Source organism: Eufriesea mexicana, unplaced genomic scaffold, assembly GCF_001483705.2.
Source record: "Eufriesea mexicana isolate 0111107269 unplaced genomic scaffold, ASM148370v2 scaffold474474835, whole genome shotgun sequence".
Lineage (NCBI taxonomy): Eukaryota > Metazoa > Arthropoda > Insecta > Hymenoptera > Apidae > Eufriesea > Eufriesea mexicana.
In genome coordinates this window covers 644,699-659,038 of record NW_016907960.1, presented here as the reverse complement: position 1 = coordinate 659,038, position 14,340 = coordinate 644,699, and the positions used below count along the sequence as shown (strand labels likewise).

Below are 14,340 nucleotides of genomic sequence, written 5' to 3'. Positions count from 1 at the left end.
TTGCTAATCCAAGAACCGGAGAGGAAACTACTTTGAAAGAGGCGTTGGAGACAAAATACGTTGACGGGGAAACAACCATGGTCAGGGACGACAGGAACGACAGAGTTTTGTCATTGCAAGAAGCTGAGGAGAACCAGCTGATTGATCTCGAAAAAGGAATTTTGTTATCTCCGCATTCTATGACTTTGGATGTTGCTTACGAAAAAGGTTACATTCTCAGCACCGTGAAACCATGGTCGTTACAAGAAGCATTGGCTCATCAGACTTACGATCCCGAGAAAGGTACCTTCGAGATAGATGGCGTTAGTTACACCCTCGAAGATGCACTAGAGAGCGGACTAATTGCCAAGGATAGTCCTTCCGTGAAAGATCCAAGAAACAGCGAGATAATTTCTCTGGGCGAGGCTATAAAGCAAGGTCTGATCAAACCTAAAATGGGAATAGCGGTCGATCCATCGACAAATTCATTTTTGTCACTGACAGACGCCCTTGATCGTGGGCTTATAGTACCGGCGAAACGCAAGATATCTCTTCCCGAAGCAGTCTTCAAAGGACTGTACGAGCCAACAACCGGTCGTTTCATCGTCCCAGAGACTAGGGAGAAATTACCAACAGATCGTGCCATCAAGGTTGGTGCCATCGATCCCAGCACAGCGGTAGTGGTACGCCAACCACATGGAAAGGCAATTACCTTCAGCAAAGCTATCAAGGAATTGATAGTGGATCCAAAGACCGGCACTGTGACCGACGAGAATGGTAAACCCATAGATTTCCATGAAGCACTGGAACATGGACTGCTTTTGGAAGCTCGACGACCAATGACATTCAGCGAGGCCATTTATAAAGGAATTTTGGATGAAAGGACGAATATGTTCTTGGATCCTCAAACAGGTATTTACTTGACTCTCATAGAGGCTATTCAGAGAAATTTAATAGATGCAGATTCCGTGACCGTGAAGGATGGAAGGAGTGGTTTCTGGGATACGATATCTCTCAAAGAAGCAATCAGAAGCGGATATATCGATGGTACTTCCGGCATAGTAAATATCACCGCAGGTTCGACCATGTCCTTGCAAGAAGCCTTCGAAGCTGACCTAATCGTGGACGACAGAGAAGCTGTATCTTTACAGAGAGCTATTCATCAAGGCCGATACGACGAGCAAACTGGAAAGATAACTTTACACGAAGCAATGAGGAACTGCTTAATCAGTCCCACTCTAGCATGTTATTGGGACAGAAGGGCAGGCAGGTTGCTATCATTGGCAGAAACTTGTCGGGCTGGAGTGATAGACAGGCGAACCGGAATGTTCAAAGAACCTGGAGCAAACAGGACAGTGTCTTTAACCCTAGCCTTGCACTTGGGATTAATCGTTGACATTGTAACTGCATATTTCAGCCTGCATGAAACGATCATGATGAATATGTACGACCCTGTCACCGGGAAATTCACTAATCCGTTAACCAACCAGAAACTCACGCTTGCTGACGCTTGCAGGACGGAATTAATCGATCCTCTTTCATTCATTGTCCGAGACACTCGATCCGACAAGTACGTATCGCTGTCCGAAGCAGTTTCTTCCGGTGTTATCGACGACATCCACGGCACCTACATCGCCTTGCCAGCAAACGAGAAACCAATCGATTTACGCGAAGCTCTGAAGAGAGGTTACATCGTGTCCTCGAGATTACCGCTTAGCATCGAGGAAGCAGTCACTTGCGACCTATACAGAAGCGAAACTGGGGTCTTCGTGGATCCTCGAACCAACGAAAGTCACGATCTAAGTCGAGCATTCGAGGTGGGTCTCCTGGATCCGAATACAACTGCGCTGAAAGATGTAACGACAGGTCAGATAACGTCTCTTGCGTTGGGCATAGAAAATGGTTCAATCGACGTGCCTCACGGTCGAATCTTAGATTCCAAAACGAAACGTGCTTACCCCATCGACGTGGCCCTAGAACGAGGTCTCCTCGTGACTCTGGAGAAACCACTGACGCATCAACCCGCTCGTCGAAGTCTCGTTCGCAAAGACGAACCTACCCGACAGGAATGTACCATTCAAGAAGCGATTGACAGAAACCTTCTCGATCCTAACACAGCCGTAATCAGGCACCCGTAGAGCGGTCGATTCGTCACGATCAGTAACGTCCTGGCAGACGGAATCCTCGATCCATCTAGTCGTGGGACGTTCGAGTCTGACTCGACCCGGACGTCCGATGGCAAACTGGTGCCAAGGTTTGTCCGTTTCGGAGAGGTCGAGGTGTACTTCGTGCAGCCTCTGAGCTTCGAGGAAGCTACGGAGAAGGGTCATTTGTCAGTGGAGAGCGGGAAACTGATAGATCCGAAGACTGGTGAACAGGTGACGCTGAAAGAAGCGGTCAGTCTCGGAATCGTGGACTCCGACTCGGCGTTGATCAAAGACACGGAGAAGAAGAAATTAGTGAAATTAGCAGAGGCGTTCAGGAAAGGTCTGATGGACGCGGAGAAGGGGAACGTTTTGGAAACGGAAACATCGCGATTGTATCCGTTGTCGAAGGCAGTAGAGGCGGAGTTATTGATTACGCCTAAACGGGGTCTCTCTTTCATCGAAACGTTGGAGTTCGGACTTTACGACGCGACTTCCGGTAGATTCCACGACCCGTTCCGGGTCGCGTCCGCGCTAGATCGAATACCCGTGACGTTGAAGGAGGCGATCGACTCGGGCTCGATAGATCCGTCGAGTACAGTGATCAAAGAACCCGGGACCGGTAAAATCGTTAGTTTCTTAGAGGCTATAAATACCGAGATAGTAAATCCCATAGCGGGCAGGCTTATCGAAGATCCATCGGGAAAGAGCCTTGACTTCGCGAAAGCCCTGGAGCAGGGTTATATTCTCACCGCAGAAGCTAGGGTAAGTGGCACTCTTTCTTGCTTCTTCTTCTTCTACTTCTACCTCTGTTTCTTACTATACACTTCTTCGTTCCTTTCGCGACGTCTTATCCTCTTTATCGAGCTGTCCCTCCCTCGCTTTCGTTTCTTCTCTATTTTCCTTTACGCTCGTGTATCTTCTTCGTTTCCCTGTCTTTTCTCTTCTTTTTTCTCTCTTTTTTTTCTCCCGAATTTTTGTTCATGTATCTTTTTGTTTTTACGTTTCTTTTTTTTTTTTCTTTTATTTTTATTATTATTTTTCTGAATTTTTTAACTCTACTTTTTAACCGCTTGCCAAAGGTTATGGATCGTTACGTATTGTACGCTTCGATGCATCCTGTCGTCTATCGCTCTACGTGTGCGACGATAGCCGACTACAATAATCTCGCGAACTCACTCTCTGTGTCACGAACTCACTCACTATCGACGATCTTGTCGGTAGCAACAAACTGTACAGCAGCGGCAGTCGTTAACAGCAACACCAACATCTCTACCCGGCATCAGAAACACACATCCTGCATGGTGCCCCTAAGAAAAAGAGCGTGCCACGATATCCGATAAGTTGAACCTCGTGTTTAACGAGTCGTCCCGTGTCGGCCAGCATGTCGCGGATTGTCTGGCATGGGATCGGTAACGAAGCCAGCGGTCGCTGATAATAACGAGAAGTAAAGGGAAACGTGGACAACTGATCTCTCGATAATATCGTTACGTCCGTTTCACGTGGGGCGCTCCTCCTTCAATTATCCCGATCGCTCACACTCGCATTATTCATCAGGACGCACGTCGGTCACTGTCTTTCACGTAACAGGGGGCTAATGTCATACTAATCAGCGGTGCGCGGTCACCGATTAAAAATAAAGTATAATAAGTAAAGAAACGAGACGAAGAAAAGTGGTAACAATTATGATAATACAGTTTAATGTCATCGATCTATCGTGTCGCCTGATCGCATCGGCAATGCTAACTCGATCATCGATCTCTAATCGTTTAACGTCTATTAATTGTAATTTGCACGTTGGTTAACCGACATTTCACGTTTTCCTTTCGGGTTCTGGTTACACGTTTCCATTTCGCGATCGTTCGATTGCCTCATACGATAAATGGAGATTACACGGGCAAAAGGAAAGCGTGAAACGACAATGGGAACCACATTAACGCGTGTCGTGACATCGAAACGACCTGTATCACCATGATATTAACGATCAAACAAATCGACAGCGACTAGTCGTTCTCTCAATGCGTAGCCACGTGTTACGTGTGATCGCATGCTTAACAGGTTATCATCGATCGCACATCTACCCCGCATATATCAGTACAGTTTCCTGCCACCCCCCACTTAATCACCGAGTAACGAACGTACCCCCTTATTTTTTTTTTTTCAATTTTGATATTTTCAACGATGCTCCTATTGTTTAATTCAGATTAATTCGGATTATTTACACTGAAGTTTTCCTTTTTTTCAGGTATTATTGCGTTCAGTTTATAAGCTCGATCCTGTTTTCTTTCTAGCACGAGTTTGCGGGAAAGCTCTGAGCACGTAGCATAGTCCAACAAACGCAAATATATATATGCATATATACATTTACATATATATATATATGTATGTATATACGTCTATGCATTTACGATAGACCATGAATAATAAATTATGATCCGTATCGTAAGCGCGTATCCCCCATCCCGTATCATTTCGTATTCACTTCGTTATCATTTCCTCGCGCGATTATCGTCTTTTCAGTTTTTAATTTTGCTTGTTGACGCGTCTTATTGAGACGAGAACGCGGCTTCCGTATCTGTCCTGTCGTTCGCTTGAGACTGCATAGAAAAAACCACGTACGGGAAAAAATATGCAGTTCGATTACTCGCTGCAGATCAATCAGATCTCTTGGTTCTTCTAAACAACTGTGTTTTTTATACAAGTTTCTTTTTTTTTTTCTTTTTTTTTCCATTTTAATACTTATATAACGTGTTACGTTTTACGTTCCAAGTGTGTGTATGTGTTTGCATGCGTGAGATACGTTTTTAAGCTTACCATGTTCTGTTTTTTTGACTGACATTTGTTCCTTACAGACTCACCGCTATTGGTAAGAGTGCGGTTTCCTATTAATAGTTTTTACCCGTTAAGACAGCACGTTAGATAAGTTATTAAAGCGCGAATTGTCTGGCTACGATACGTACCAAATTGCACGTTTTCTCTGTTGCAAACCACTATAGCAAGCGGTCGAGGAGAAGTACAAGTTGTGCGACGAAACGTCCTCGAAGTTGCTTCAATGGATATCCGAGGTGGAAGATAAATTAGCCAACCAGGACAATGTGAAAGAAGACGTCGATGAACTTCGGAATCAAATAAATGCTATGAAAGTGAGTGTCATACCGATTTTCACTGTTTGTAAATAAAGCTGTGTACTAACTGTTCGTTCGAATAATATTCGCAGGAGATTAAGGAGGATTTGGAAGCTCACTCGCGTCCAGTTTCCTCTTGTCTCGATCAGATTCGTCAGGTAGTTTTGACTGGTAGCAACGTACTGTCCAGCGAGGAAGTGTCTACCCTAGAGAGGAATGGTCGATCCTTGAAGACCAGGTTCGACAGAGCCTCCGATCGTACTGAAAGAATGGTCAAGCGATTGATCGCTGCCAGAGATGATTTGGTCAAATTTAAGTTAGTGTCGTGAAAAGAAAGCTTTTGGCTCTTTGAAACGTGTTCAATTGTTTATTGTACGACAATTTATTTTCCGTAGGAACGAGCTGTCGACATTCTCCCATTGGTTGGATAACGCTAGAAGAGTTCTGGAAGAAAAGGAACATTCCTTGTCAGATCTGAATAGACTAAACAGTAGTACAGATTCCACGCGAGATTTTATCAGCGATGTCATAGCACACCAAGCAGACCTCCGATTCATTACGATGGTTGCCCAGAAATTCGTGGATGAAAGCAAGGAGTTCCTTCACGTCCTGAACGAGTTCCGAACCAGTTTGCCACAGAGATTGTCTCATAAGGAACCCATAGCCAGTCAGGATTCCCCTGTACGTGGCGAGGTTTCCCTGGTTACAGCTCAGTACAAAGATTTACTGTCACGGGCTAATTTATTATCTGACAAGCTGTCTGGTGTTGGTGGAAGGCAAAGGGACCATCGCGAATCACTTGAGAAAGCTAAGAATTGGCTGGAGGAAGTCGAACCAAAGATCCATAAAGCTATTTCAGAATCGATTGCAGCTGAGCCTAAGCAAATAGAAGATCAGTTGAGCAAGGCGAAAGCATTGAACAACGAGATGTTAGCTAATGAACGGCTGATTGAAAACGTGAAGATTACTTTTAAAGCTCTTCTGGTATCTCTCGATGGACAATTAACACCAAAAGAGGAGCTCGAATTGGGAGAACCGGTTATAGCTTTGGAAACTAAATATAGAGAGCTAACTAGTGCAATCGTTGAGTATTGTCAGGAATTGGACACGGCATTAGTTCAAAGTCAGGGAGTACAAGATACGTTGGATACTTTGGTACTTTGGTTGAACAACTTTGAAAGTCAATTCAAGTAAGTAATGATACTTTAAAATCTACCATTAACGTAGTAATACTTTGTAAGTAAACGCGATTCTTTTGTAAACAGGAATATAGAGAGACCAGTTAGTTTGCATAAGGAACGTCTGGAAGAACAGCAAAGGGAACAACGTTTACTTCAAGCTGATTTGGATAGCCATCATTTTACCATAGATACAGTAGCATTCGGTACTCGTAACCTATCAATGAATCCCAGTAATGCAAGAATTGCCAAACGTATAGACGACAAGCTGGAAGATGTCATGTCTAGATATGAGAAACTGCTGGCTAAATCTTTGCGGCGGGGTGAATTCCTTAGTGAAATCGCTCAAGCCCTTAGTGACTTTTTGGTCGAAGCCACTAAGTTCGACAGCTGGTATGCACACATGATCGAATCATTAGAATCAAGAGATTTGAGTAAACTTGACGTTGCCGAGTATGAAACCAAAATGACCAATTTGGTGGACAAACGTGAAAATCAACGTGCCAATTTCGAAAACTTGATTCGTAATGGAAAGAGCTTGATCTCGAAGAAAGATGTCACAGATGTCGCTCCTATTAGAGATAAGATCAAGGCGTTAGAATCACAATGGAAAGAAGTGAATAATTTGATCGATGAGAAACAACGACTCAGTCAATCTAGAGCTAAACAACTGTCTGCTTATGAAAAATTACGCGATCAAGTAATTGATTGGCTAACGCGCACTGAGAGCAAAGTACAAGGTCTCGAGCCTGTAGCTGTCGACTTGGAGAAACTGAAAAAGCAAGCTGACGAATTGAAACCAATACAAAAAGAGTATCGTGATTACGGCAATACCGTTGATAAAGTGAACGACCTTGGAATAGCTTACGATGGCTTGCTAAAAGAACGTACAGAAAGTCCAACTCGTCGTCGCGGCAGTACCAGTCCGACTAAGAGACCAGGTACATACCAGTTATTCCAAACTCCTAATCCTTCTGATCAATATTATCGAATCGTCATTGCTTAACAACGTTTTCCTAAATGACACACATCTTTCCATTCTTTCGCGATCATTACTAATTTTTCACAACTGACGATTCGTCTCCATTTTTACTGAACTCACACGATTTTTTCTTTTTTTTTTTTTCAATTTTTTTTTGTAGTACGACGAATGTCACAAGACGGTCGCTCACCATCTCCTGCTAAATTGTATGCTGCTCAAAGTCCGGTCTCTCCAGGTGGTAGCAGCGGCTTCAGCAGCCGACGCTCCAGCCAAGATGGTTTCCACCTGGAAGACTTGTCACCAGTTCAGCAACAGCTTTCAGAGATCAATAATAGATACGGACTATTGGGCGTACGTTTAACTGATCGTCAAACAGAACTGGATAGTGTCAAGGATGAATTAAGAAGACATATGGATAATTTGAAGACACTCTCTTTGTTCCTGGAGAAGGTAATGTATTTCTTTCAGGATAAAAGCTGTAATTCAAGAAGTTAAGATTTAATCGGAAATATTGTTTGTTTATTGCAGATTCAACGACAGATTCCGAAAGAGACTATGCCAAATACGAAAGAAGAAGCAGATAAGACGGCGAAACAAATCAAGGTTGTGATTGAAGAAATGTATGAGAAACAATCCTTACTTGACACCACTAGAACACAAGTACGTGATTTGGTTAGACGTAAAAAGGGAGCAGATGGTGTAGATAGATTGAACGACGAAATGGAAGACGTAATTAGTCGATGGAGATCGTTTAGCGAACGTTGCAAGGATAGAATAAAGTTCCTGGATGATGTGAAAGACTTCTGCGATACATCAGAGGGGCTTGCGTCATGGCTAGGTTCGAAAGAAAGAATGTTGAGTGCGTTGGGTCCAATTTCAGCGGATCCTAGAATGGTTGCCAGTCAAGTGCAACAGGTTCAAGTTTTGAGAGAAGAATTCCGCACTCAACAACCCCAATTGGACCACTTGATTCAAGTTGGAGAGAGTATCTTAGGAGTAATAGGACGTGATTCACCTGATGGGCAAAGAACTAGTGCCAAATATCTTTCTATTTTAGATAAGTGGTCTGATCAATTAGCTCGTTTAGATGAGAGAGCACAAAGTTTGGGCGATGCGGTTGACACCAGTCGGGAATTCGATGCAAGTGTAAATCGTTTACGCGATGCTTTGCAAGCAATCTCGGACAATCTCGATGAATTGACCCTTGAAAAGGATCCTGAAGATCAATTGCGCAAGATAGAAAACCTGGAAAGGCAATTGGAAGGACAAAGACCTTTATTAGCTGATGCCGAAGCAGCTGCAGATCAATTGTGCGAGGTTTTGAGCGATCCTGCTTCTAAATCTGAGATCCATGGCAAACTAAACGTAGTTGGAAAGTTGTATCATAATTTACAGAGGAAATTAGATCATAAGAAAGCCGAGATAGAGGGCAATTTGCGAGATGGACGGCAGTTCGAAGCATCTTGTACTAAGACATTGGGTTGGCTTGCTGACGAACTTGGAAATATGTCCGAGAAGTTGCTGGTATCCGCTGATAGAGATATTTTGCAACAACAACTGGATCATCATGAGCCAATATATAGAAACGTAATGGGTAAAGAACACGAAGTCATCATGCTGTTGAATAAGGGACGAGATATGATAACACGATCACAAAAGATTGAGAATCGATCTCTTCAACGTGATTTGGATAAAATGCAATCACAGTGGGATCGTCTAAAGAAAGATATGCTCGATAGACACACCAAACTGCAGACTTGTGCAGAACATTGCAAAAAGTATTACAAAGCCCAAGACGCATTCCTACCATGGCTCCGACAAGCTGAAGACAGGCTGGAATGTTTGAAACCGGCTTCCTTCAAACGTAAGGATATTGAGAAACAATTGAAAGAATTATCTTCGTTCAGGAACGAGGTCTGGAAACACTCGGGAGAATTTGAGAATAACAAGACGCTTGGTGAGACCTTCCTCGGAGCTTGTGATATTGATAAACAGAACGTAAAGAACGAGCTTGGTGCTATGAAAACCAGATGGGACAAGTTGAATAATGGTAACATTAATTGACTATTTTTCTATTTGTTCTTTTTTTTTTTTTTTTTTTTTTTTTTTTTTTTTTTTTTCATTAGACTAATGTAATTGAATTAATTGGTATTATAGATTTAATAGCAAGAACTCAGTCTTTGGAAGACACTGCAAGACATTTGATGGACTTTAATGAAAATCTGCGAGAATTGCGACACGGCTTGCAGCGGTGCGAGGACAAATTGGCATCTCACCACGCTCTTGGTGGAGCTGCTAAAGACCCGAAGCTTCTCGATAGGATAAAGGTAAATAAATTGTTACAAAGATATTAAGTACTCGATACTTAAAGTGTACATAATGTTATTCTCTTACAGAGTTTACGAGAAGAAACGGCGAACCTAAAGAAACCTCTTCAATGCGTAAAACAACAGGCCAATGATTTGGTGAATACAGCTGGCGAACAAGGAGTAGATGCAACGCATTTGCAAGATGAAGTAGATAATCTAACGGATCGAATCAATGACCTGCAAGCAAAATTGGACGATAGATGTAACGAACTACAAAGTGCAGCTACTGCAGTTGCACAATTCAACGATCATGTCAAAACTATTGGTCAACAAATCTCCAGTCTTGAAAGGGAATTAGACTCTATGAGGGCACCTGGCAGAGAGATTAAGATCGTACGATCGCAAATAGAAGAAACAAGTAAAGTGATGACTAAAGTAAATCGACTCTATGAGGAAGTTTCCAACTTGGACAATCTTGGAGAACGTCTGATTGATTATGGTTTTGCGGCTGACGCTGTGGCAACTAGAGAACAGGTCGCTGGACTGAAACGACAGGTTGGAAAGCTTGATGACCGATCGAGAGATCGTCATGATGAACTTACATCTACTCTGGACAAATTGCAAGAGTTCTATCAAGCGCACACCAGTGTTATGAGTGAAATTGATGAAGCTAATAGTCATGTTAGGAAGTTTAAACCAGTGGGATCGGAAGTTGAATCTATAAAAGCGCAACAAGAAGATTTTAGGCTACTGAAATTGAATAAGATAGAACCACTAGCTCGTGCTGTTGAAGATTGCAACTTACTTGGTCAGTCATTAATTCAAACTGCCGGTCGTGACGTTAACACCGGAAATATTGAGAAGGATGTTGATAAAATGAACGAGAGATGGAACGATCTGAAGGATAGATTGAATGAGCGAGATCGAAGGTTAGATGTAGGACTTCTTCAATCTGGAAAGTTCCAGGAGGCTCTAGAGGGTCTCCAGAAATGGCTGACGGATACGGAGGAAATGGTATCCAATCAGAAGTCTCCATCATCGGACTATAAGGTAGTCAAGGCACAATTACAAGAACAGAAATTCCTGAAAAAGATGTTGATGGACCGACAGAATTCGATGTCATCTTTGTACAATATGGGCCAAGAAGTGGCGGCTGGAGCAGATCCTAAGGAACGAAAAATGATTGAAAGACAACTAAAGGAGCTAGTGGGAAGATTTGATAATCTGACTGAAAGTGCTGCTGAAAGAATGGAAGCTCTCGAACAAGCTATGGGAGTGGCGAAACTATTCCAAGATAAGCTGGTACCACTTGCAATTTGGTTAGACAAGACTGAGAAACGCGTTAGAGACATGGAACTGGTTCCAACAGACGAAGAGAAGATTCAACAGCGTGTTACAGAACATGATGCCCTACACGAAGACATTCTATCCAGGAAACCCGATTTCAGTGAACTTACGGAGATTGCTAGTCAATTGATGGCTCTAGTAGGCGAAGATGAAGCTGCTACATTGGCTGACAAACTACAAGACGCAGCTGAAAGATACGCTGCTTTGGTTGAACGATCAGAAGCACTTGGTAGCTTGCTTCAACGATCGAGACAGGGCTTACGTCATCTAGTCCTCAGTTACCAAGAACTTCAAGCATGGATGGAGGGCATGGAGATCAGATTGTCCAAGTATAGAGTCCTAGCAGTGCATACAGAAAAGCTTCTCCAACAAATGGAAGATCTCGCTGACTTAACAGAAGAAGTTTCAACTCGGCAGACAGAAGTAGACAGTACTACTGATGCTGGGTTGGAATTGATGAAGCATATCTCAAGCGACGAAGCGCTACAGCTAAAAGACAAACTCGATTCCTTGCAACGACGTTTCAATGATTTGGTTAGTCGAGGTTCTGATTTACTGAAACATGCACAAGAGTCTTTGCCACTGGTTCAACAGTTCCACGATAACCACAACCGTCTAATGGATTGGATGCAGGCCGCGGAATCGGCTTTGCAATCGGCTGAACCTCGCGAAGACGAAATTGTTCGATTGGAAATGGAGATATCAGAATACAGGCCGGTTCTAGACAAAATCAACGCTGTTGGACCACAGTTGTCTCAACTATCACCAGGCGAAGGCGCTGCAACTATCGAAGGTCTAGTCACTAGGGACAATAGAAGATTCGATGCCATTGCTGAACAAATTCAACGAAAGGCAGAAAGAATTCAACTGAGCAAACAACGCTCACTGGAGGTGATTGGAGACATCGACGATCTATTAGAATGGTTCCGTGAAGTGGACACTCAATTACGAGAAGCGGAACCACCGAGCAGTGAACCGGAAATCATCAGGGTACAGTTGAAGGAGCATAAAGCATTGAACGATGACATATCCAGTCAGAAGGGACGCGTCAGAGACGTGATATCCACAGCAAAGAAGGTGATTCGCGAGAATGGCCAACACGAAGACACATCGACGATCAGAGAAAAGATGGAAGACCTACGAGAAACGATGGAGATCGTTTCCGGCCTCTCAGCGGATAGACTCGGCGCACTGGAACAAGCTTTGCCATTGGCTGAACATCTACGCGATACGCACGTTGGTTTAGTCAGTTGGCTAGAAGAAGCAGAACAACAAGTCGCAATGCTTCCTATGCCCGCATTAAGACCTGACCTAATAGCCGTCCAACAAGATAAGAACGAACTTCTCATGCAGAGCATCAATGAGCACAAACCTCTGGTAGAAAAACTGAACAAGACTGGTGAAGCTTTACTCAAACTCTGCAACGAGGAAGAAGGTATCAAGATACAAGACATCCTTGAAGCAGACACTGCTCGATACACCGCCCTTAGAGCAGAACTCCGAAGTCGACAGCAGACCCTCGAGCAAGCACTCCAAGAATCCTCCCAGTTCTCCGACAAATTGGAGGGAATGCTGCGTGCTCTTTCATCCACTGCCGATCAAGTCAATGACGCCGAACCGGTCAGCGCCCATCCTGGTCGTTTGAGGGATCAGATGGAAGAGAACTCTGCCTTGGTCGATGAATTGGCTCAGAGATCCGAAGCCTACGCAGCTGTGAAGAGGGCTGCCGATGACGTGATCAGTAAAGCGGGTAACAGAGCTGATCCAGCCGTGAAAGACATTAAACGAAAATTAGACAAACTGAACAAACTATGGAGCGACGTGCAAAAATCGACCACCGACCGAAGCCACACGCTCGACGATGCTTTGACGATCGCCGAGAAATTCTGGTCCGAATTGAATGGCGTGATGACGACTTTGCGAGAGCTTCAAGATGCTCTTGCAGGTCAGGCACCGCCAGCGGCACAACCTGCTGCCATTCAGCAGCAACAAGTTGCGCTGCAGGAGATCAGGCACGAGATCGATCAGACAAAACCGGACGTCGAGCAGGTTCGTGCTTCCGGACACGAGTTGATGGGTCTTTGCGGTGAACCGGACAAACCAGAAGTTAGGAAGCATATCGAGGATTTGGATCAAGCTTGGGACAACGTGACTGCTCTGTACGCCAGACGGGAGGAGAACCTGATCGACGCTATGGAGAAGGCCATGGAGTTCCACGAGACCTTGCAGAATCTCCTGGAGTTCTTGCAAGAAGCTGAGGAGAAGTTCGCTCGCATGGGACCGCTAGGCAGCGACATCGACGAAGTTAAGAAACAGATCAAACAATTGGCCAATTTCAAAGCAGAAGTAGATCCTCACATGGTCAAGGTCGAAGCTCTGAACAGGTAACCAACCACGTTTCTTTCTTCTGTCACTGGTCTCCCCTTTGCGATTTTGTTGGATTCACGCGTGATCTCACGGATGTCTCTGTATCGCGAATTCCTCGTGAAAACGTTGATCCACCGAGATTTACTGTTTCATTCGTCTACTGTACTAGTTGTCTGTTAATCATCGCGTTACCCTGCCACGCGGTTTATCATTTGTACAATAACGCAAGAAAGCCTCTCTAGATGTAAACAGCGAGATTCTAATCCCAACTTTTGTTTTTCCGCGCCGGTTCCTGAACGCATAGGAGTCTGACAAGGCAAGTCAACCTCTCTCTGTGTTGTAGCAGTAGTTAGAGCATGGCTTATACTCTACATTTTATATATTATATCGCGATTACACCTTCGAGTATGTAATAGATCCAGGTTACCCGAATGGCCCTGCCCTTATAGTCCATTTAATCTCGTAATATTTACTTAACATTGTCGTAATTACCAAGCTGAGGTCGAATGATTGAAATCCCCTAACTCTGTCTGTTGGTTGGAGTTCGAGCAGTATGTACTGACATACGAACAGTATGTATGACGAAAGTATGTACTTGCCTGCATGTCTGCCTTGGCTGTTGCCTGGCTCGTGACGTGCCTGTTCTACTTACACACTCCGTATCATAGGTACTTGGCCGAGGACTCGACGGTAGACGCGAGTCCTGGCTTTCCTTTCGGATTATACCAAGGAACAACTCTGTTGACGACCTCAAGTTCAAGTATAACTTCTTACTAGACGCCATACATTGACACCGGTTAAATAATAAGGAACTTTGTTATAATAACACTGTCCAACACGAATTTTAGACAAAAATCGTGTCTTTTTAGGAAAACTCACATTTCCACCTATCGAATATCGCAGATTAGA

The 14,340-nt window shown here is 43.9% G+C and overlaps 1 protein-coding gene across 8 annotated transcripts in view; it reads left to right on the top strand.

Moving 5' to 3' along the window:
- Positions 1-14,340, top strand: part of shot (dystonin-like protein short stop) — a 69,633-nt gene that overhangs the window by 40,005 nt on the left and 15,288 nt on the right. For 7 of the 8 annotated variants that reach the window (XM_017900686.1, XM_017900661.1, XM_017900669.1 and 4 more), the window contains 9 exons: positions 5,120-5,266; positions 5,341-5,564; positions 5,644-6,438; positions 6,514-7,367; positions 7,569-7,858; positions 7,937-9,458; positions 9,566-9,735; positions 9,805-13,448; positions 13,736-13,747. In XM_017900686.1, coding sequence (XP_017756175.1) covers positions 5,120-5,266; positions 5,341-5,564; positions 5,644-6,438; positions 6,514-7,367; positions 7,569-7,858; positions 7,937-9,458; positions 9,566-9,735; positions 9,805-13,448; positions 13,736-13,747 — 7,658 coding nt within the window. The remainder of the gene's footprint in view (positions 1-5,119; positions 5,267-5,340; positions 5,565-5,643; positions 6,439-6,513; positions 7,368-7,568; positions 7,859-7,936; positions 9,459-9,565; positions 9,736-9,804; positions 13,449-13,735; positions 13,748-14,340) is intronic. The other variant, XM_017900677.1, reaches the window with a different exon arrangement.